We start from the raw sequence: 22,687 nt of genomic DNA, 5'->3' as shown, positions 1-22,687 counted from the left end.
TGGAGCGCCCTTTACCTGCATCCTTCTTGGTCTGTTTAAAGGATGCAGCATTACATGTGGAGACTAAGAACGAAAAAGTGGAGCCAGACCTGGAACAAGACAAGAAACCAAGACTAGATAGTGTCACCAGCAGCGAGAGCTTCGCCAGCTCTGGGTTTCAGGAAGATAAAAGCCTGAGTGATGTTGAGGAAGAGGAGGGTAGGTATTCGTTCCTTCCTGTCCTACAGTCGGAGATATTTTTACCACACACTGTGCATCTCTGACATTTTTTTCTTATTTATCACCCTAATAAACATCCGTGGGAGACTTGCCGGGTAATGTCCTGGGGAGATAAGATTTGAATTAAGATTATTTAAAGAGTTACTAATTTTGACAGGGGACTGTACAATTGTCTCCCCTCAGGCCTTTTTGTCTTAACGGATTATCCCCCCACCCCATCCCCTATATTTGGGTAGAATGAGCTGGAGGCCTGGAAAAATCTCCGGTGTTCGTATTGAAACCCGAACGCTCTTGCACATGAACTCTGATCTATTTGTTGGTTTGTTCTATGTTTTGTTAACATTGTTCCAATAAACTGGGGTTTGGTGGAATAGCAAGAGCCATTGCAAAACAGTTACAGTTTTAATGCTTTCCAGATTCTGACGGTTTCTACAAGCAGCCCATCACTATGGAAGATCTGATTTCTTACAGTTTTCAAGTGGCCAGAGGCATGGAGTTTTTGTCTTCCAGAAAGGTCAGCCTTGCTCTTTTCTGTGTTTTTTCTTTGCCAGGCCTGGGCACATGGCTATTCACATGGACAAAAACACACCTTTGCTATGAATCCACTTCTCCTGATATTTGCTTCTAGCCGTGTTCTTAAATGTGGAGCAGACGTCACAACAAATGCCTTAATTCTGTCAGATTGCCAAAGCAGCCCTGATACTAGGAGTTTCCAGAATGATGAGTCTTGGGTACCAGTGGCTAGAACTGCATGCTAGGGGCAAACCTCACTGGGCTTAGGACCACCGGACAAATCTGGCAGCCTTTCTTCACATTGCCCCCTCTGGCATATGCTCCAAATTGGCCAGACTCTCAGAACATGGGACTTCACGGGAGAGCTTCTATTAATACATCCACTTGCAGCCCTCCCATGAAATTGCAGCCGGATAGAGTTCTGATCCCACGGCTTACTGGAAAGGCTGCAGGAGGTTGTGCTCCCTCAGAAACCCCAGCTTGCCAACTTGGTGGCTAAGGAGGCTGGACCTCAGAACGGTAGCCTCTACCAGATTTGGGGCACCTTGGGGCCTCAAGAGCCGTCTGTTTGTAAAGAAGCGTTTCACCTTTAGGGTGGCTCTGAGTACACATATGGTAGCTTTCTTCACACCATGTGAAATGGATCCTGGAATTAAGAATAATGGCACTGAGAAGGCACAGGAAATTAGTTGGCTGGATTAAGGAAGCACATTGATTATGCAACTGTTTTATTACAGTGCATTCATCGGGACCTGGCAGCGCGCAACATTCTTTTATCTGAGAACAATGTAGTGAAGATTTGCGACTTTGGCCTTGCCCGGGATATTTATAAGAACCCCGATTATGTGAGAAAAGGAGATGTAAGTAGTTTGATGTTTACTTGCCTCATTTATACCCTCTCATTTTTAAACCACAGGCTGAGGCCCTTGGTAAATATTTACACTTCCTCGGCAGTAGGCCCTAAAGACCATCATGTGCTTTCTGTTAAGACAAGCAGTCCTGATGGGCCGTGCACCCGACAGCCCCGTGTGGCGTGCAGAAAGAGGCCATGGTTTCCTGGTTCTGTTCCTCCATAATTCCTGGGGGGTACCTGTGCTTGGACTGCGCTGCCTGAAGACTTGCTCCCCTGAGAGGTGTTCATTGGGACCCCAGGAGGCCATATCATTGACCTCCACTTGGCTCCTGGGGGAGTTCCCTGAACTTCCGGAGGGAACAGCCTGGACTCTTCCCCTTGAATAAACCCAGATGATTGATTCAGCAGGTGTATATGTCTCAGGAAAGGGTGGGGATCTCACGGGGGAGGAAGTTGTTTACTTCCCACGTCTGCCTTCCATGCCTGGCGTGTCCTGCTGGCTCACACTGGCTTCTCTTCCCCCCTTGTTTTTGGACATAGTGTTAATTTTCACTTTTGTGGGTGACCTCTTGTGCCCTTTCTTATCCGGCCTGTACCCTGAGGCCTTAAGCTTATGTCTGCGCCCCGCAGATTACAGGAGTATGTCGGGATCACCTGGACCCCAGCCCCAGAGCTTCTGCCACAGTACGTCTTGGGTGGTACCTGAGAACTTGCATTTCTGAGAAGTTTCTAGGTGATGCTGGGGCAGCTGGTCCCAAGATAATACTTTGAGAACTGCTGCTGCACAGTGTTTTTTCTAAAAGGGAAAACAACAACAACTTTCCTTGGGAACCCTGGTCTGCAATGATGACATCCACCCCGTGTCTGTCCTTTTTCTTTTCAGCCTCTCCCCTCTGGTTTTCTCGTTGTCTCTCCATCATCCCACCTTCCCTGTCAGTTCCCATCCATCTAACGCGGCAAGACCTTACTCACTGGATTTCTGCTTTCTGGAAGTAAAGGAAGATTTGTCTGCACACTTGGAAATCAGCCATCCATTCTCCTAAATAGTGCCTCTCAGTCACCGTCCCCCTTCCCAGTGCCTTTGCCACTTCCCCACTCACTGACTGTTCAAGTCCTATCTTTCTGCCTAGGTGTGCCCTTCAAAATTCCTCCTGCTTAAGAAAAACTCGTGGAAATCACTGATTTTCAGGATGTTTTCTAATTCAGATCACTCTTTTCCAGGCTCTAAGCGGCCCTGTAGAAGGAGCCCTGGTAGCACCGTGGTTAAAGTCTCAGCTGCTAACCAGAGGTCGGCAGTTGGAACCCACCAGCTGCTCTGTGGGGCAGTTCTACTCTGTCCGAAAGGGTCACTGTGAGTCGGAAGCAGGGGCAATGGGTTTGGTTTTGGTTTTGAAAGTGTCCTTGTGGAGCGCAAGCTTTTGTTGGGAGAAGGATTTCTGACAGACTCAGAGAGTTAGGATCTGCTGGACACAAGAGGTGCTTGCTGACTAACCACACATCACCTTCCTAGGGATCGGTGGAGCGTATAGCTACCTCTTGTAGCATGATGCTGCGTGCTGCGCGTTTTCTCTGTGTTCGGAAACCGGAGCTGCTCTGGAAATGATTTATGGGCCCGGCCTTAGCTGAGAAGCGACCCCCGGACACTTGGGTTCAATGTGCTTTGTTTCCATGCCCTGCTGCTCAAGGTCCCCTTCCCTTTCCTAGACTCGGCTTCCTCTGAAATGGATGGCTCCAGAATCTATCTTTGACAAAATCTACAGCACCAAGAGCGATGTGTGGTCTTACGGAGTACTGCTGTGGGAAATCTTCTCTTTAGGTAAGTGAGGGGAAACGAAGAGACTCAATAGCCAGGAACCAGACATCTGCATCTTCCGCCCAGTATCCTCTGGGGCAGCACTTAGAACAACTGAACACCCTGAAGGAGGTGTGGGCCCACATAAGACTCTCAGATGAAGAAGAATGTCTGTGTGTGCCCTGTACTGTAAAGATGGCTTATATGAACATGAGCAGAGTCGGACCAGCCAGCCTGGTGCTCCTCTCTGCATCCTTTGCCCTCTTCTAATTCCTCAAGCCGCCAGATTTCCAGCGCCCTTCCCTCTTGCCCTCCTGCATCTCCTTGCCCCTCAGATTTTCTTCTCAGGAAAGGCCCTGACAGTGCAGCTGAACCAGTAGGGAAGGTTCAGGAAGCAGGAGGCCTTTCCAGTGCTCCGATATTAGCGATTCTCTTCTCACTGCAAGCCCAGGACACTGGCTTATGCAGGATGAGCAACACAAAACACTGGTTGTATTTATTCCTTTCCAGTAACATGCACTACGGACGGCTAGAAGCCTCGTCCAAGGCCCCACGCGCACAGATGTGCACAGAGCCCGCATCTGTATGCAGACGCACATCAATGCTCCCAGGCCTCCCAACTCGTGTTCCAGCCAAGAGTCTGTTGGCCTTTGCCAAAAATTTGCCTTTCACAGCAAGTAAAAGTCACCCAGTAACATCTCTAGCTTCCTGTAATGTGTGAAAATCATTCCCCTGCTTTCGATGACAGGCACCTGTTGCTTCCAGTCTTTGAAAGCAGCTTGGCGGCCACAGTGGCCCCGCAGTGACACGGTGCCAGCACCGCTCACCTCCCAGCTGCTTCCTACCAGCAGTGATCACAGCAAAGTGCAGACAAACAATCGCTGATGTAGACTGGACGTGAGGTCTAGAGCAGAGCAGATGGGGAGGCCTTGCCCAGGCCCAGTCGCCACTGGGGTATCCCATCCTCTCCCCAGTCAAGAATCCCCCTAAAAGGAAAGGTTGTCAGAGGCAAAGGCCAGGCCCCTCCAGCACCCTCAGATCTGTGGCTTCCTGCCGCAGGTAGCTCCCAACCCTACACCATTGGCCTAATCTTGGAGCCCAAGGGCCCTCTTTTCCCTCAGACTCTTCGTAACTTCTGGTCCTCTAGTGATGTGAGAAGTTTGCAAGAAAGTGGCTACCTACCATCGTTCTCACTGAGATGTGAATGATCCACAAATAACCTCTGCTAAGTCTGTTGGCTTTTCAGAAAGAAGCTCATTAACCCAAGGAATGAGTCTCTAATGGTGGGATTTCTCTAGAGTTCCTTTGTGGGGAGAAGGAAGGGACCCTTCAGAGGACACGCCGGCTCCTGACTGCACAGATAGGGATAGCCGATAGGACTAGGCTGTGGCATCATACCCAACACCACTGAGACAACCAAGTGTGTCCTAGCAAGGGTTGGCTGAGGTTCTCTGTGGCTGTCCAGTCACTGGGAGTTTCTGATCAAAGCATCCCTTGAGCAGAGAGGAAAGGAGCACTCAATTGCCCCGTGTGGTCTTTTTGTGCCCTGAGGACACGATCTGCCCTCCCTGTCACACCTTGTCTCCTCTAGGTGGGTCTCCATACCCAGGAGTGCAAATGGACGAGGATTTCTGCAGCCGCCTGAAGGAAGGCATGAGGATGCGGGCTCCTGAATACGCAACTTCTGAAATGTGAGGCCCTTTGCTTCCTTCCGTCCCCATTTGACTGCTCTCTCCCTACAAGGACACCTCAGATTGGGGGCGGACATATTTGTTTTGTTGCTTCAGTTTTTAGAATCTTAGTCCTAAAAGATGAGTTACTCTGACACTGTTCTCCTGGCCTTTGGGGATGTCCCTGCTCAGCCCCTGTGGAGCCCAGCTGTGCTGGGACTGTTTTCCAGAAGCAGGGCGTAGCATCCTCAAGCCATCCCTAACCCTTCCCTCTCCTGACCGTGACATGACTTTGCAGTGCCTCTAGCTGGGAACGGAAGTTAGAACTTCAGTGCTGCTTTAGGAATCCAGACCAAATGAGTGGACCAAAGAGGCTGAATGTAAGACTTTGGCCTCACTCAAAAAGTAGGAGCCAAATGGGTGAAGCAGCCGCAGGGATGAAAGGCTGGGAGCCGCTGTTGACCTATTCTCCATGCACAGCAAAGACTGACAAGGGGCTTGACTTGGACTGCAGGGAAGAGGTGTAGGAGAGAAAGGGGGGATTTCCTGACTAAACTAGTGATCAGTTGTACTCCACAGAGGCTACATGGAAAACACAACTCCTTTAGAATCCTTTAGGGACAGGATTAAGGACCCCTAGTGGTGCAAACGGAGCCCTCGTGGCACAGTGGTTAAGAGCTTGGCTGCTAACCAAAAGGTCAGTGATTTGAATCCACTAGCCACTCCTTGGAAACCCTATGGAGCAGTTCTACTCTGTTCTATAGGGAAGCTATGAGTCAGATTCGACTTGACGGCAATGGGTTTGGTTTTTTTTGGTTGGTTTGTTTTAGTGGTGCAAACGGTTAAGCACTCGGCTGCTAACTGAAAGGTTGGTGGTTTGAGTCCATCCAGCGGCTCCATGGGAGAAAGAACTAGCAATCTGCCGCTATAAAAATTACAGGCTAGAAAACCCTATAGGGCAGTTCTACTTTGTCTTATAGGGTCACTATGAATCAAAATCGACTCGACAGCACCAGCACCAACAGGGATAGCTATCAGGAGCTTCCTGGACCAGATGACTCCTTGAGGTGCCTTCTGCTGTGCGGTCCAGTGAGTCTAGGATGATGACAGGCTCCATGGGAAGGCTCCTTCCACTGTGCAAAGAGTTGCTTGCCTTTCTTGGATCTTCTTCTTCCTGAGGCTCTTGTGGATGTTTTGCACTTTGAGGCCCAAGCAGGAATGTGATGATGCCGGCAGTTTTGCTGAGCTGCTGACAAGGACTTGGGCCTCCCTGAGGCGGCACCTCCTTTCCTGAACTGGCAGCCCGCCGTCCCATCGCATTCACACAATGGGGTCCTGTCAGAGCCCTGGGATGGCCTTTGGGGAGGAGTCAGGGGAACGAAGGAAATGTGGGCTTGGCCAAAGTGCAAGGTCGCAGTCTCTTTCCTTCATCTCAGGACAAGGCTAGGCCAGACCCAGGACGAGGAGCTCAGTCCTGTGGAGGCAGGGCTGGGCACAGCCTGAGCATGGAGAAGGAGGTGGTTTGTTCTTGTCAGTCGTGCATGGTGTGCTTATCAGGAAAGTGCAGGGAATGTGGGGCAAGGCCCTTTTGAGAGCTGGTGACAGAGCCAGATTACTCCCCAGGACAACGTTTGGCTGCAGAGTGGTTAAGGCAGCCACAGTTGTTAATCACGTGATTCCTTTTACTTGGTGAGAGGGCAGACTCCAGGAGATTGGGTTCAAAGAGAGATTACTTTGGATTTCACTGGTTTCTAAGTGTATTCCAGGAGCCCTGGTGGTGCAGTGGTTAAGTGCTCAACTGCTAACTGAAAGGTCGGTGGTTTGCACCCACCAGCGGCTCTGCGAGAGAAAGATGTGGCAATTCTACCTCCATAAAGATTACAGCCTTGGAAACCCTATGGGGCAGTTCTACTCTGTCCTACAGGGTCGCTCTGAGTTGGAATCGACTCGCTGGCAACCGGTTTGGGTTTTTTTTGGTTGAACTTCCCAACAACCTCGAGAAGCAGGCAGGGCAGACGTTAGAGTCTGAATTTGACAAGTAATGACACTAGGATTCTGTGTGTTGTTGTTGTTAGGAGCCATGAGTCAATTTTCGACACAAAGTCACCACATGTGACAGCACAGAAGTGCTCCATAGGGTTTTCTAGGCTGAAATCTTTATAGGAGCAGATCACTAGGTCTTTCTCCGGCAGAGCTGCTGAGTGGGTTCGAACCACCAACTTTTCAATTAGCAGCCGAGTGCTTATCTGTTTGTGCCACCAGGGCCCCTGTTGTCGTTTGCCATCAAGTTGATTCTGACTCACAGTGACCCTATAGGACAAAGTAGAACTGCCACTACAGACGATGTGCCTTGGTGTGAGGGACCTCAGATTTTTGTCTAGTGACTTGCCCTGGGTCAGCTAAGAGGCTGAGGAGACTGGTTTAGGAGATCTGGCTGATCTCCCTAAACCACAGGGGCTGTACCCCACAGTCCTCAGCAAAATGTCCACTCAGGCTTTGAATCAAATATTTCCTTCCTCTTTTCATATTATCTGGAAATCGCAAGAGTAAGTTCTTAATTACTAATGGGAATAATAGTAATTGCTAATAGTTATTTAGTGCTCAAGTGTCAGATACCGTTTTAAGCACTGTTAACATATACAGTAAAACCTGCAAAAGCTGGGACCTGTGCAAGGCAGAAACCTGTCAGAGAAGGCAAACTCAAATATTTGCCACTAATAGAGAGCAATAGAAAAGTGGTAAGCTGCACCCTGTCAAAGGCGGAAAACTGGCGAGACCCAGAAAAACAAGGCAGTCCTGTTGTGTTCCGGCTCTCACAGGTTTCACTGTATTAATTTACCTAATCCTCATAACAACCCTGTGAAGTTGGTACTATAGGGTCGCTATGAGTTATAATCGACTCAACAACAATGGGTTGGGTTTGGTTTTGGTATTATTATTTCCATTTTACAGAAATGAGGAAACCCAGGCACAGAGCACCTAAGTGATTTGGCCACAGCCACATTGTTAATAAGTAATGAAAACTCAGTCTGAGTCTAGAGTCCACAAGCCATTCTATGTTCCTGCAGGGTGTTTCCATTCCTTATCCAGGTTCTGGTCCCAAATAACTCTAGGGATACAAAGTCATATCAGCTTTGGTCTAAAAACTTCCTTTGCCTTTGTCAAACCTTCAGGTCTAGACATACACCTCACCCAGGTAGCCCCTGTACCTGAAGAGGCTTCTTCTAGAGAAAGGGATGAGTCCTCAATTCTGGAGAGGAGTTTATTTGCACATTTAAAAAAGTAAGAAGCAGCTTTGTGAAGTGCTTGCTGAGAGGGCCAGAATTCAGACCTTCAGCCATTCCCTCCAGCACTGGAAAGCCGATGGACTAATTTCCTTCTTGTTTGTTCCAACAGTAGGCCTGAAGCGGTGTGCACTTGGAAACTTGGGTGATAGCTTTGGGAGGAAAGCTCCTCCCACAGGACCCTCACCACTGGCTTATTTCAAGGAGGGCTGTTGGGTTGGGCACCACTGGTGTCTCTTTACTTTATAAACCTGTTTACTTAGTGATGTAAAACTGTGTAACGCTGAGCTGTTGGTTCCTCGCCCAGAGCCTGTTTAGTCAGATGTCTTTCGATAAAGGAATGAGCAATGAATGTTTTGATTTTTTTTTTTTTCTTTTCCTTTGGTGTTTGTTGAGATGAGTTGCACTGAATTTTAGGCAAAAGGAGTGGAAACTAGAGATTGGAACCCAAGAATCAAAAATAAAAAACACCAAGTAGTTGTAGGTGGTCCCTCTTGCTAGTTGCAGCAGAGAGGAACCAGGGAGAGCCCTGCTCACAGTGAGCACCCCTCACAAACAGCGGCCGGCTCAGCGGTGAAGGGACGATGCTGCTGGGGATCACCCGGGGCCTCTGTTCGATGGGGTGCTCTCTGCTCTCAGGGCCCCTTCTGTTGCTGGGCTGAGTGGGCCGGGCCTTTCTTGCTTTGGCTACTTTCTGTAGATTATCTCTATATTTAATGTTTTTATTCCAACAGCCTCCAAGAATCTATTTATTGCTGGAGATAAAGGAGCCTTGGAGGATTAGACTTTAGGGTTGTTGTGAGCTGCCGTGGAGTCGGCCCCCGACTCATGGCAACCCCATGTGCAACAGAATGAAATGCTGCCTGGTCCTGTGCCAGCCCCATGGTGGGTTGCAGATTGGATCGTTGTGATCCATAGGGTTTTCACTGTGATTTTTGGAAGTAGATCGCTAGGTCTTTCTTCAGTTCCGTGTCATATCAACATGCAAGCCTGCATCGACAGACGGGTGGTAGCTGTGCATGAGGTGCACTGGCCAGGAATTAAACCCTGGTCTCCTGCATGGAAGGCGAGCATTCTACTACTGAAACAGCACTACTTGAGAGTACCCATTCCCATCGATTCTGACTCATAGCGCCCCCATAGGACAGAGTAGAACTGCCTCACAGGGTTTCCTAGGCTGTAAGCTTTATGGAAGCAGACTGCCGTATCTTTCTCCCACCGAGCAGCTGGTGGGTTCAAACTGCTGACCTTTTGGCTAGTAGCTGAGTGCTTAACCCTTGCATCACCAAGGCCCCTTACTTGAGTATAGTAAGGTGGAAATTGGCCAACCTCCACCACAGCCAATGTACCTTGGTATGAGAGACCTTAGACTTTAGTGAACACCTGCATCTATGGTGTATATTTTTACACCCATCTCAATACATTAGTAAAATGTATAAATTTACCTTAAAATGAGTTCTGTATAGAATTGTGCAGACCTCTGGCTGCTAGGAGGCTGGCCTCGATTGCCTGAGTGGCGGCTCCTGGCAGCACTCAGCAGCACTCGGGAGCAGCGCCTAGAGCCGGCACGCTGAGGCACTGCTGGGCGGGGACAGTTAGGGGCCTTGCACAGCTCTGGCCCCCGTACTGTGTTTCCCAGACAGCAGGGACAACAGCCCAGAGTTAGAGAATTAGAATTCTCCTTCTCTTCTTCCCAGTCTCCCTAGTTTCTCTCAATTGGTTCCTATACAGTGACTCCTTCCCGCTGCCCGCCCCCCAATCACACCTTCCAAAGGGCTCTCACAGCTCTGGGGACCAGCTGACCCGTGCCACCTCCCCACCACCCCCCTGCCCCTGGAGTGAGGTAAAATAGGCACAGCAGACGAGGCACAGGCGTGGGAGGGAACCCAGCATCACCTTCTGAGAAGAGTCTTGACCCAGAGTTTTCAGAAAAGGCAGGGGAATCTGCAATTTAGGCATATGATCCTTGAGCTCCTGCCCATTAATCGAACACTTAGGCTGTCTGCTTGCTGGATACTTGTCAGAAAGTGCAATGTGAATTCCATGCCCAACTGTCAGGAAAAGCTTGCTTTTGAAGACCAGTATGCTTGGAGGGTTATCGGAAGAACTCAGGTGCCACCATACCCCTGGGTGATGGTGGTTATTGCTGTGTGCTGTTAAGTCGATTCCAACTCATAGCAACCCCGGAGGACCAAGTAGAACCGCCCTATCAGTTTCCTAGACTGTAATCTTTATAGGAGCAGATTGCCAGGTCTTTTCTCTCATGGAGTGGCTGGTGGGTTCAAAGGGACGACTTTTCTGTTAGCAGCCGAGCACTTTAACCATTGTGCCACCAGGGCTTCTTTTCCCCTGGGTACCTAGAACTTTATCCTTGGGTTAAACCAGAGCTCCAGGACACACACCAGGCCCACATTGTTTTGCCGGTCAGAACTGTTTTTATTGAACAATATATTCTGCTGTTAAGGCATTTACCAATATTGAAAGACAATGTATAAAGCAACCCCATGAACTCATTACTGGATGGGAGGAGACATATAGGAGAGCCTGTCTTCAGATTTTAGTTCTAGGAAAAGCCATGCTTCACCTGAGTAACTAGTTTGTTTGTAACTTCTGGCTTATGTGCATTATTATGTAATTGATTACTCCTTCCTTTCACCAGCTGCCTAGAAGCTCAGAGCCTGCCTCCATCAAAGTACTCAGAATTATGACATAAACTTTGCATGTTAAGTTTGCCTGTAGCTTCACCTTTCTTATCTTTGTTTTACCTGCCTCCTGATAGTCTTGCTTTCTTTTTTTAACCTCCCTGTACTCTTACTATTATTTATCAGCCACCTCATATACTTCGAAACCAAAGTAGGGGCATAAATAGATTAAGCTGCTAACTGAAAGGTCGTAATAGGATAGACTGCTAACTGAAAGGCTGGTGGTGGTTTGAACTCACCAGCCGCTCCACGGGAGAGAGATGTGGCAGTCTGCTTCTGTGAAGATTACAGCCTCGGGAACGCTATGGGGACGTTCTACCTTGTCCTATGGGGTTGCTGAGTCGAAATCGACTCGACAGCACCCAACAACAACAACAACGTGAACTTCACCTTTTGGAAATTACATGGGTCACATATACATAGTGCCTTCCCCGCCAATCTCCACTGCTCAGGTCAGTAATGGAATGTGAGGACTTCAAAGTCCTATGTGCTTATAAAGAACCCCAAGCCAACCTCTGTTACAACCCAAGAATTAAATAAGTACTGCGAACTATTCACCCATTGATATTTGTGGCTATGCTAACTTTTTAAACGTTAAGGACATTGTCTTGCTTTTGAAAGTGAGGACAGGGTGGGGAGTAGTACTTCAAATCAACGATCTGGACGTGAACAGCGAGGTTTCCTTTCCAAATTGCTGTTTGGTTAACATTAGAACTCAGACCTTCCGCTCTTGCAGAGACCAAAGGCACTCCAAAAGCCTTGGGTGGTAATGGACTCTGGAAGGTGGGTTTATTACTCTACCTTTGTAGACAGATGTTTTCCACCAGCAGCAGGACCTGGGCCAAACAGCCTTTTATGTGTTGGTGCTGCACACCCAGACCTAAAAATAAAGGCAAATATCATAACCTACAAAAACCGTAATCATTATTTGTATGACAACATTGTAGGGCCACCTATAGGATGATGACAGCTCTCCAGCGCTCTCTCTTGTGCTTCTCCTCAACAGCTATCAGCTCATGTTGGACTGCTGGCACAAAGACCCAAAGGAGAGGCCAAGATTTGCAGAACTTGTGGAAAAACTAGGCGATCTACTTCAAGCAAATGTACAACAGGTAAAGCTAAATTTGTATAGAATATAAGAAGGCCAAACGCCTTCTTAAGTCAAGGAGGTGTTTTGTTCATTTTTTGTTGTTTTTGTTTTGTTTCACCATTGGTAGAAGAGCTGAGATCAGTGGTAAAAAATACATGTGTATGTATGGATGCAGAGGTTATATCTTTTAACACGTCCCAAAGCACAACCAAGATTGTGCAAATGGCATAAAGATGACAATGCTTCACAGGAATGGGTGGATGTGAAATTTTGTGCCATGAGACCTCCATCTTTGGTGTTTTAGGATGGGAAGGACTATATCCCACTCAACACCATCCTGACAGGAAGTAGTGGGTTCACATACTCAACTCCTGCCTTCTCTGAGGACTTCTTCAAGGAAGATGTTTCAGCTCCCAAATTTAATTCAGGAAGCTCTGATGATGTCAGGTAAAGTTTCTTTCCCTGATATTCTGTTATAAAGTTTTCAAATATACAAAAAATTGAAAGAAAGAATTTTATAATACTCATATGCTCACCTCCTAAATTCACTTATTGTTAACATTTTGCCTTATTTTGTCTATGTGTGTGTGTGTGTGTTTTCTTTTTGCTGAACCATTTGAAAGAGGGTTTCAGACATCATGACACTTTATCCCTACTTTGTAATACAACTTCTAAGAAGTACCTTCTGTGTAACCACACAAAAATTATCATACCAAATGATAATTCCTTAATCTCATCCAGTATTCAAATTATTGTAATTTCCCCCCCAATTGTCTTTTATACCTTTTTTTAAAAAAAAGCACGATCCAATCAAGATTAACACATTGCGTTTGGTTATTATGTTTCTTTAGTCTATTTTACTCTAGAACAATCCCCCCATTTTTTTTTCTATGACATTGATTTTCTCATGAGATGTTAGATAAAACCAACCAACCAACCAAACAAACAAAAAACTGGCTTTCTACCCCTTACCTAACAAACTAACACATCTCACATTACTGTAGAGGTAACTGGATAAGGGGCATGGGAATAAACACTGAGTGCCGTGCTGGGCCAGGTTTCTGTATCTCATACATTAAGTAATAGTGGTTACATATGTGTTCATTTGGTGTGGTTCTGGCACTGTGCTAGCCTCTTTGCATACATTAGCTCCTTTAACACTCACATCAAGCCTATGAAGTAGATATTATTCCTGCTATACAAGTAGGATATTCAGGTTTTGAGGAGGATAGTTTGCCAAAATTGTGTGGCTAGAAAGTTGCAGAATAGAGTTTCTTACCCAAATGTTCTCACACTCCTTCCCTGTACCCCATGCAGTCAGGAACCCTTCAGATTGTCTTCTGAGCCTTCTCGCATCTTGAGCTAGAGCGGGCACTATCCTAGGGCTTTGATCTCAGTTCAGCCATGGCCAGGGAGGGCATGGGGAAGAGCTGCAGTAATCTGAAAATATTGATAGGCATCTGTGAAAACTTAGAACAAATCTGTGGCCAGCCCAGACTTGTGGAAATGGATTACAGGGCAGTACACTATTGATACTGACCTGTAATCCATCACCGCACGTCTACCGACCTGTAATCCATTACCACAAGTCTGGGCTGACCAGCAGAATTTCTTGAAGGCCTTAATAGATGCCGGTCAATACTAACCCAGTATGCTAAAGCAGATGAGTCACCCATTTTTTTAAAATGAGAAAACTAGTTTGGATTAAATCAATTAGCAGACTGTGATTGGGCCAGAGATGAGGGCTGGAGGTGTCAAAGAAATTTGGGTCCTTCTAGTATGTTGCTTAGCTTTGGGCACACTAGGGTGCTTGACTAAGAAATTGGGCCTTGCAGAGGGTGGTAGAGAACCTCAATCAATAGAGAACCTCAACCATTGATTATATAACGGATATCGCTAATGGTCCTTCCCAATACATCATCAACAGAAGGTCAGGAGGTATTTATAGGGAAATTACACAAATGCTACCCATTTCTCCTAATCTGTAATCACAGAACTGAATATACAAGACAGGCCCTAGTACTCAGCTATGCAATTAAATCAGGTTGACTGGTTATTTCATTCGTCATTTCATACCCTTTTAGAAAGTAGGCAGCCATAAATGATAGAAGTCATATCACTTCTGTTCCTTGTAACATAGGGTGTTTAGACCAAATGATGCCTCAGTTCTCTACTAGGCCTGTTTCTCTGATTCCGCGAGGGACCAGAGGCCTAACCACTACAGAGTTTCCCAAGGGTCCCTCTGGACTTGACATCATGGTAGAAGGTGGCATTACCATTAGGATTCCCAGAGGAACACCACAAGAGAATTTCAGTCTCAGAAGGAGTTAGGCAATTCCTGCTGGCAGTCTGGTTTATCTTAACCAGCATACAGTGTCCATGGTCTCTTGACTCATCAAAGCCGGACAAAGCATTATCCTGCCCTGATTATTCTTTCTACTTCTTCATAGATACGTAAATGCTTTCAAATTCATGAGCGTGGAAAGAATCAAAACCTTTGAAGAATTTTCACCAAATGGCATCTCCATCCTTGATGTAAGTAATGAAGCTAACCTGCTCACTGCACCCTGCAGAACCCTTTGCCAGACTTTGTCCAAACACAGACTCCAGACTTCGGGTGGCTCCAGGTCAATAGGGATTAGAGGTGGCTGAAATGACAGTCCTAGGGAGACTGACAATGAGGCTTAGCTGTGCAGAGCCAATTTGAAAGTCGAATTCCACGGGTGGAAGACCCAGAGTTTGCTCCAGGGTCCAACTCATTGCCTGGCAGTAATTTCTTCCCTTAGGAAACGTCATTATCTTGGGGGTCACTGTTGCATCATTGCTTTCAGAGTTGTACAGAGACGACTCCAAACTATGTGACTGGCTGGGCCTTGTGATGTCATGGAGAGCTGCCTCTTAGGAGCAGCCTTGAGAGTTTGGAATCATTTTACTTATGTCTTATGTTCCCACCCCTTGAGGTTCTGGAGGCTGAACAGCCATACTCCTAGCCAGCCACACTGGGAGAAACAATCCAAGTAGATCCTGGCAAACAAGAGGCCTCACCCAGCTCTGTTCTTCCAGGCCCTGGGACATGGGGTCAGGAGGACAGGGCAGGGAAGGGGGACTGGCAAGAGTGTACCTCTGGTCTCGTAGACCCTGGTACTACAAGTGTGATCTCTGTGGTCATTACCAAGGATTTTAGAACACCATTTCTGAGTACTGTGTACTTGACCATTAAAAAAAAAAAAAAATTCCCACTAGGTTTTCTCTTTGCTACCTTGCTAGCATTCAACCAATTGGGAACATTTTATACCCTTACTTGTTTTATTGCCATTGCCTAGATCAGCACCAATAGAAATATAATTTATGCCACATGTTATTCTCTATAAGCTTTATCATCTATATTCAATAAAATAGAAAAAAAATAGTGTGATCTCTGGATAAGCTGTGCTGCCACAATCCAGGAGCTTTCAGAAATGCAGGCTCCCAGGCACCACGCCAGGCTTCCTGAATCATTTTGAAGAGATCCCCAGGTGACTGGCTTGCACATTAAGGTTTGCGAAGCACTGGCGATGACCGTGTCCTATAAAGGGCCTGAAAACCCAACTGAAGTGTGAAGGCAGTCACTGTACAGGGTGTGGCCTGGAGCCAAAGCAGAGCCACCTTCAAAAACACTGCAACCTTCTCAAAAACAGCAAAGAGGACAAGATGCTTTAAAATATTTTAATAACATTACAAATGAGCTGCAAAACACAAAGGTAAAACAGCTGGAAATTTGGTTTTGCTAGTTGTTAAGGAGCCCTGGTGGCACTCGGCTGCCAACCAAAAGGTCAGTGGTTCGAACCCACCAGCCGAAACGATGCTGAAAAGGTGGACAACTTCCCTCCACCTTAACACTTGCCATCCTGATGCGGTGGTGAAACATGATAGTTGCTTTCCTTGCTCAGGCTTGGTTAGTGGTATTAAGGACAGGAGCCCAGCCCAGGAGGAACCCAGAGGGTGGCAGGAACAAAGTGTGGAATCCACTGACTGGAACATGCCGTCTGAACAGAGTAATGGGGAGTCTGCATAAAACTCGATGCTACAGATGAATCAATGCAGAAAACTAAGTGCTGGAAACCATGACCACAGAGGGCCTGAAAAGTCTATAGATTCTACAAAGAAAAAAAAATTAAATGAGGTCTTTATAATTTCTTAGAATTTTTGCACATCACAGCCACTAAATCACTTAGCATACCCATGGGCAATCTTCATCTGCCAAAGTTAGTTTTAATATTTTTATGCAGTAATTTGCATAAAAGTGTACTATGGAAAATGCTAACCTGTTACCTACAATTTTCTTCCTTATTTAAACTAAGGAAAATTAGCTTTCTTTACCTTCAGGAAGAAGGGCCTAAAAGTCACTGGGTACAGGCATTTCTTGCAACTGACAAAGTCTGGGGTTGTGAATGTGGAGAAAAGGCTGTGTCTCCGTAGGCAGAGATTGTGGAGGGTGAGGGCAGCAAGTGCAGGGATTCCAGATGTGCAGCCCAGTGATTTGGTGTGGCCAGGCAGAAGGTGGTGCAGTGGTACAGTGCTCTGCAGCTAATCAAAACGTCAGCAGTTTGAACCCACCAGCCGCTCCACAAGAGAAAGATGCAGCAGTCTGCTTCCATAAAGATTACAGCCTTGGAAACCCTATGGGACAGTTCTGGTCTGTCCTGTAGGGTTGCTATGAGTGGGGATTGTTCCACAGCAATGAGTGGTGGGTGAGTGGGCCAGGCAGGAAGTGTAACGTCTTTTTTCTCTCCTGCCAGGATTACCAGGTGGACGGTAGCACTCTGCTGGTCTCCCCAGTGCTGAAGCGCTTCACCTGGACTGAGAGCAAGCCCAAGGCCTCCCTGAAGATTGAGTAAGGAAGCGGGTGTCTTTTCTCTGATCAGTTGACAGGGTGTGTGAAGGAAGATGTCAGAAAAGATGGTGTCATGGCAGCCACTTGAGGGCTACTTGCCCTCCTTTGCTTTCCACCAGAACTACAGTGCTCGGGAATTTCAGAAAAGCACTTTTTCTTTTCCAGAAGGGAAAAGAAAGAGGGCATAAAATGGGACCCTTCCTGGTAAGGAAGGCTTGGAGTTTAAGAGAAGAAAACCTCCACAAAATTACAGCAAAGACGGGAAATCCAAACCAGGGCTTCCAACCAGTTCCTTCCGATTCGAACCCCTGCTGAGAATTTGCATTCCTAGTAAGTTCTGTGCCGAGAATTTGCATTTCCACTCCAGATATACTGAGTCAGAATCTACATTTTAACAAGATCCCCCAGTGATTCTTAGTGTAATTTCCTGGGAACTTGTTAGAAATGCAAATTCTCAGCAGGGAATGAACAGGTTGGAAGCCCTGAGCACGTGAAGCCATGGCCTCAGTTGAAAACAGCCTGATTTGCACATCTGTGAAAAGTGTAAGAGGTGGCAAAAATCATATGAAGACTTTCTTCTGGGGGTGGGGAGAGGATATGCCCCCATTATTATGCGCTGGGCGGGGCAGTTTGTACAAGAAGGCTCACCCTGCTGTTTTGCTGGACTAAGACATGCCACCCTAAGAAACCAGCCTTTCAAATTAATGTTTCTCTGCTTCCTGTTTGATCCTGGGATGTTTTCCGCACTTGACGATTTCTCCAGAAGCCCCTGGCTTGCTCAATTAGCTCCTCCCTCAATACTGTGGAGCCCTGGTGGCACAGTGGTTAAGAGCTGTGGCTGCTAACCAAAAGGTCAGCAGTTTGAATCCAACAGCTGCTCCTTGGAAACTCTGTGGGGCAGTTCTCCTCTGTCGTATAGGGTCTCTATGAGTCGGAATCGACTCGACCGCGGCAGGTTTGGCTTTCGATACTGTGGCCGTCTGCAGCTGCTGTCAGAATGAACTGTCCTTGTTTTACGCTCCACAGGCCCTGCGCATCAACTTCAGCCTCCCCGTGCTAGCGTCCACCCAGGAATAGTGCTGGCTGTCAAGTCTGGCCTGCCAGCCATGGCTTCCTTTCCTGGTCCAAATGCCCGCCCCTTTGTCACCCAAAGGCAGAACCTGCTCCTCTTTTATCTAAATCAGGTGTCAGCAGACTTTTCTAAAAGGGACAGACAGTAAATATTTTGGGCTTGTGTGCCATAGTTTCTGCTGCAACTCCTCATGTCTGCCATGGCCGTGCAAAAGCAGCCCTGGACAAGACAGAAGCAAGCAGGCCTGGCTGTGTTCCAGTAAACTTTGCTTACAAAAACAGGTGGCTACAGCCAATGGGCACATGTGTGAAAAGCTACTCAGCATCATTAGTCCTCAGGGAGATGCAGATAGAAACCGCAATGAGATACCACTTCACACCCACTAAAACCGAAAGCCAGACTCGTTGCTGTCTAGTCGATTCCAGCTCATAGTGACCCGTTAGGATGGTTATAATCAAAAAAGTCAGACAATAACAAATGTTGGCTAGGCTGTGGAGTAACTAGAACTCTCCCACAGTGCTGGTGAGAATGTAAAATGGTACAGCTGCTTTGGAAAATAGCCTGGCAGTTCCTCAAAATGTTAAATATAGAGTTACCATCCAAAAAAACACCCGTTGCTGTCGAGTCGATTCCAACTCATAGCGACTCTCCAACTCTATAGAACAGAGTAGAACTGCCCATAGGATTCCAAGGCTGCAATCTTTATGGAAGTAGACTGCCACATCTTTCTCCTGTGGAGTGGCTGGTGGGTTTGAACTGCTGACCTTTTTGTTAACCAAGCGCTTAACTACTTTGCCACCAGAGCTCCTTACCATATGACCCAGCAATTCCACTCCTGGGTATCTACCCAAGAGAACTGAAAACTTATGTCCACACAAAAACTTGCAAACAAATATTCATAGCAGCATTATTTATAATAGGCAAAAAATAGAAACAACCCAAATGTTCAGATAAATGGATAAACCAGATGTGGTATACCCATAAAATGAAGTATTATTCTTTAATAAAAAGTTTGAAACCTGATACAAGCTACAACATGGATGAGCCTAGAAAACATTACGCTAAGAGAAAGCAGCCAGTCACTGAAGACCACATACTGTTAAGTTTCTTATTTCTATGAAGTGTCCAGAATGGAAACAGAAAGTAGCTAAGTGGTTACCTGAGGCTGGTAGGGGAGGAGAGTGACTACTAATGGGTGTGGATTTTGGGTGGTGTTAAAATGTTCCAGAATTGATGGTGGTGATGGTTGCACAACTTTGTGAATATCCTAAAAATTGTTGACTTGTACACTTTAAATAGGTGAATTGTATGGTTTGTAGATTATATCCCAATAAAGCTGTCATTAAAAAAAAAAAAAAAAGAAACAAGCAGCTAGCCCAAAGGCTGTAGTCTGCAGATCCCTGATCTAAATCAAAGATGGCAGCAAATACCTTCAAACGATACACACTGAAACCTGTGAGAGCCGGAACTGACCAGACTGCCATGTTTTTCTGGGTCTCGGAAGTTTTCTGCCTTCGACAGAAGGCATTACCATTTTTCTTACCATTTTTCTATCATTCTGTATTAGTGGAAAATATTTGAGTTTTCCTTCTCTGACAGTTTCCACCTTACCCAAGTTCTGGCTTCCGCAGGTTTTACTATAGTTAGCACAGTTCATCACCACAAGTAAACTGGAAGGACAAGGACATTTCCAGGCAAACATCTGCATGTGTGTTTTCTTTTAACATAAGGATAATGATGGTACCAGAGCTGGGTCACAGCAGATGAGGACACCCGAGGAGGAATGAGTGCATAGGGAGAGAGCTGGATAACATGCTCTTTTACTTCGTATTTCGGAACAGTTCAGAAAATGCACGGCCACTTCCACCTAGATCTTTGTGAAAAAGGAAGGTCATAAATATAAACTCGCATCTTCCACTCTGACACTAAAAATATAAAACACGGACCAATCCCATGACATGCTAGTCCAGAACCAATCTACTTAATATGGTGACCCTGTTAGGTTCTCTCCCTCTCATCCCACCTCCTGTTTAAAATAAAAACAACTTTCAAACAAATAAGAAAGGACAGGAGCAGCTTTCCTTCCTCTTATATTTGTCTCAGGCTGGATGTAACAGATAGAACCCAGAAGCAAGTTTCTCCACCCCTGCGCCTCCATGGTGATATGTAGTCCCATGACTTACAAGCTTTCTCTTCGAGAACACGGCATGATGGGGAGCCACCGTTCTAACTTTTGTGTATCACTTTCCTGAGGCTGCACAAACTTGGTGGCCTACAACAGAAAGGTCTCTCCCCCAGTTCTGGCGGCCAGGAAGTCCGAAATCACGGTGTCAGCAGGGCCACACTCTCTCTGAAGGCTCTAGGATCCTTTCCTTGCCTCTCCCAGCTTCTCGTGGCTCTAGGTGTTCCTTGGCTTGTGGCTGCATCACTCCAGTCTCTGCCTCCGTGGTCACATTGCCTCCTCCTGTGTGTGTCTGTCTCAAAACTCCCTCTGCCTCTCTTAGGTGTGGTTGCATTTAGGGCCAACCCACGTAACCCAGGACAGGCTCCTCCTGTCAAAAGCCTTGACTTAATCACATCATTTGCCATGTAAGGTAGTACTCACAGGTTCCAGGATTTGGCGTGGATTTGCTTGGGCCATTTTCCAGCCTACCACAGAAGCTAAATGACCCCTGGGTAGGGGAGAGCTGTACCAAATCTTTTGAGTTCTCTTCTACTTAGAATCATGAATTTGATTGTCTAATCACACACGCCACACTCCAGCCAGAAGCATGCACCTTCCTGCCCAGTGACACCAAACTGATCTTAGAGAGGTAGTGTGCAGCTTAAAGGAGCCCTGGTGGTGCAGTAGTTACAGCACTCAGCTGCCAAATGAGGGGTCAGCGGTTCAAACCCACCAGCAGCTCCGCAAGAGAAGATTACAGTCTTGGAAAAACCTATAGGACAGTTCTACTCTGTTCTCTAGGGTAGCTGCATTGGAATCGACTCGACAGCAACAGGTTGGGTTTGGTTTAGATTTAGTGTGCAGCCTGAGGACAAGGAAAGTATGACCGGAGATGAGGTTCAGTAACCATTCACTTTGGGACGGGCACGAACATAAGAAATAGTGGACTTGTGTTTGTTTTCAAGAAACCGATGTTTACATTTGACTTTCTTTCTTTCTAGCTTAAGAGTGACCAGTAAAAGTAAGGAGTCGGGGCTTGCCGACATCACCAGGCCTGGTTTCTGCCACCCCAGCTGTGGGCACGCCAGCAAAGGCAGCCGCAGATTTACATATGACAATGCAGAGCTGGAAAGGAAGATTTCATGCTGCTCTCCTCCCCCAGACTACAACTCAGTGGTCTTGTACTCCACCCCACCTGTCTAAAGTGGGGCACAAAGCCTGTGTCTAGAAGCACATGTGTATTTATAGCCCCAGAAAACTAGCTTTTGACAGTATTATGCATATATAAGTTTACACTGTTATCTTTCCACAGGAAAAGCCAGCTGCTTTTTTGTGATTTTTAATAGTGCTTTCTTTTTGCTTTGACTAACAAGAATGTAACCCCAGATAAATAGAGAAATAGTGACAAGTGAAGAGCATTACTGCTAAATCTGCACATTATGCAATGTGTTAACAGAAATCCTTTCTAAGCCCAGTGACTGCCTGTACCAGCCTCTGAGACCTCAGGGCACGGAGGACTTTGGATGATCCAGGAAATACATCCATGCAGCGTGGATGCCCCTGGTAGCCCCTGAAGCTCTAGAACCAGGGGACACCCAGCCCTTTAGCTGCAGGGATCACTAGCTGGTCTAAGCAAACTCTCTGGGACCTCCAGCAGGCATAAGCATGTAAGAGGGGAAAGGGAAAAATTAAGGAGCTGCAGAAGAGAAAAGAGAAGGCACCAGAAAGAATCTGGGATGCACCACACAGGAAGGGCACGGGAGAAGGCTCTCAACAATGCCACTTCAGTGGAACAGAGGGATGAGAGAACATTTTCTGGATTCCGGGAGGGAAGACAGGGACAGACATATTCTTTGGAACTGCAAAGCAAATTTGAAAACGTTACCTGTGGGACTGGTTCTCTGCCCATTCCCACACGTGGCAAGTTTTTGATTTCTAGCACTGAGGTTGGCCTGTACTGCTGAGTCCTTGAACAAGATACACTGGGAACTCAAGATAAACACAGCTCTCTTGGCTCCTTGCCATGATGGCCTTACACTCAGCACATTGCTCACAGTAGGCTATCTGGAACGAGTTTGGTCTGTTAGGGTTATCTACTGCTGGGCGCAAAGCCGCATTTTTTTAAGTGTCAGATTCTATTTAGAGTATTAATGTATGGTCAAGACACTTAACTCAATTTTTTTGTATCATCCCATTTTGTACAAGTTACTTATAAAAGGACTGAAGAGCGTGGCAATGCAGTCTCGGGGAGGGTTTTCTCTGTACCAAAACTAGGATGGATGGAATAAAAAGAGTGAGGTACAGCGAAAAACCCCATCTCTACCCCAACCAAACCAACCTGCCGAAACAGTTGTGGCCCAAAGCATAGGCAGTCAGTCATGTTTCCCTTTAACGGGGATTCCACTAGCTCCTGCTAATCTGGAAGGATGTGGAAGAGCATGAACCAATGTTCATT

At 46.7% G+C, this 22,687-nt stretch overlaps 1 protein-coding gene and 1 non-coding gene across 2 annotated transcripts in view; both read left to right on the top strand.

Moving 5' to 3' along the window:
* FLT1 (fms related receptor tyrosine kinase 1) overlaps positions 1 to 21,931 on the top strand; it is a 192,532-nt gene extending 170,601 nt beyond the window's left edge. Inside the window, exons 21-30 of the mRNA XM_004384145.3 lie at positions 42 to 198; positions 636 to 733; positions 1,470 to 1,592; positions 3,290 to 3,401; positions 4,969 to 5,068; positions 12,040 to 12,145; positions 12,428 to 12,570; positions 14,574 to 14,658; positions 16,902 to 16,996; positions 21,234 to 21,931. Of these exons, the coding sequence (XP_004384202.2) occupies positions 42 to 198; positions 636 to 733; positions 1,470 to 1,592; positions 3,290 to 3,401; positions 4,969 to 5,068; positions 12,040 to 12,145; positions 12,428 to 12,570; positions 14,574 to 14,658; positions 16,902 to 16,996; positions 21,234 to 21,435 (1,221 nt within the window). The 3' untranslated portion in view covers positions 21,436 to 21,931. The remainder of the gene's footprint in view (positions 1 to 41; positions 199 to 635; positions 734 to 1,469; positions 1,593 to 3,289; positions 3,402 to 4,968; positions 5,069 to 12,039; positions 12,146 to 12,427; positions 12,571 to 14,573; positions 14,659 to 16,901; positions 16,997 to 21,233) is intronic.
* Positions 15,286 to 15,413, top strand: LOC111821972 (small nucleolar RNA SNORA32). Its single transcript, XR_002825273.1, has one exon. It is a non-coding gene; the product is annotated as a small nucleolar RNA SNORA32 (small nucleolar RNA).
* Positions 21,932 to 22,687: the final 756 nt, after the last annotated feature.

The sequence above is a fragment of the Trichechus manatus genome, unplaced genomic scaffold (assembly GCF_000243295.1).
Source record: "Trichechus manatus latirostris isolate Lorelei unplaced genomic scaffold, TriManLat1.0 scaffold00118, whole genome shotgun sequence".
Lineage (NCBI taxonomy): Eukaryota > Metazoa > Chordata > Mammalia > Sirenia > Trichechidae > Trichechus > Trichechus manatus.
The sequence above is the reverse complement of the archived record's forward strand: the minus strand, read 5'-3'. Positions and strand labels throughout refer to the sequence as shown.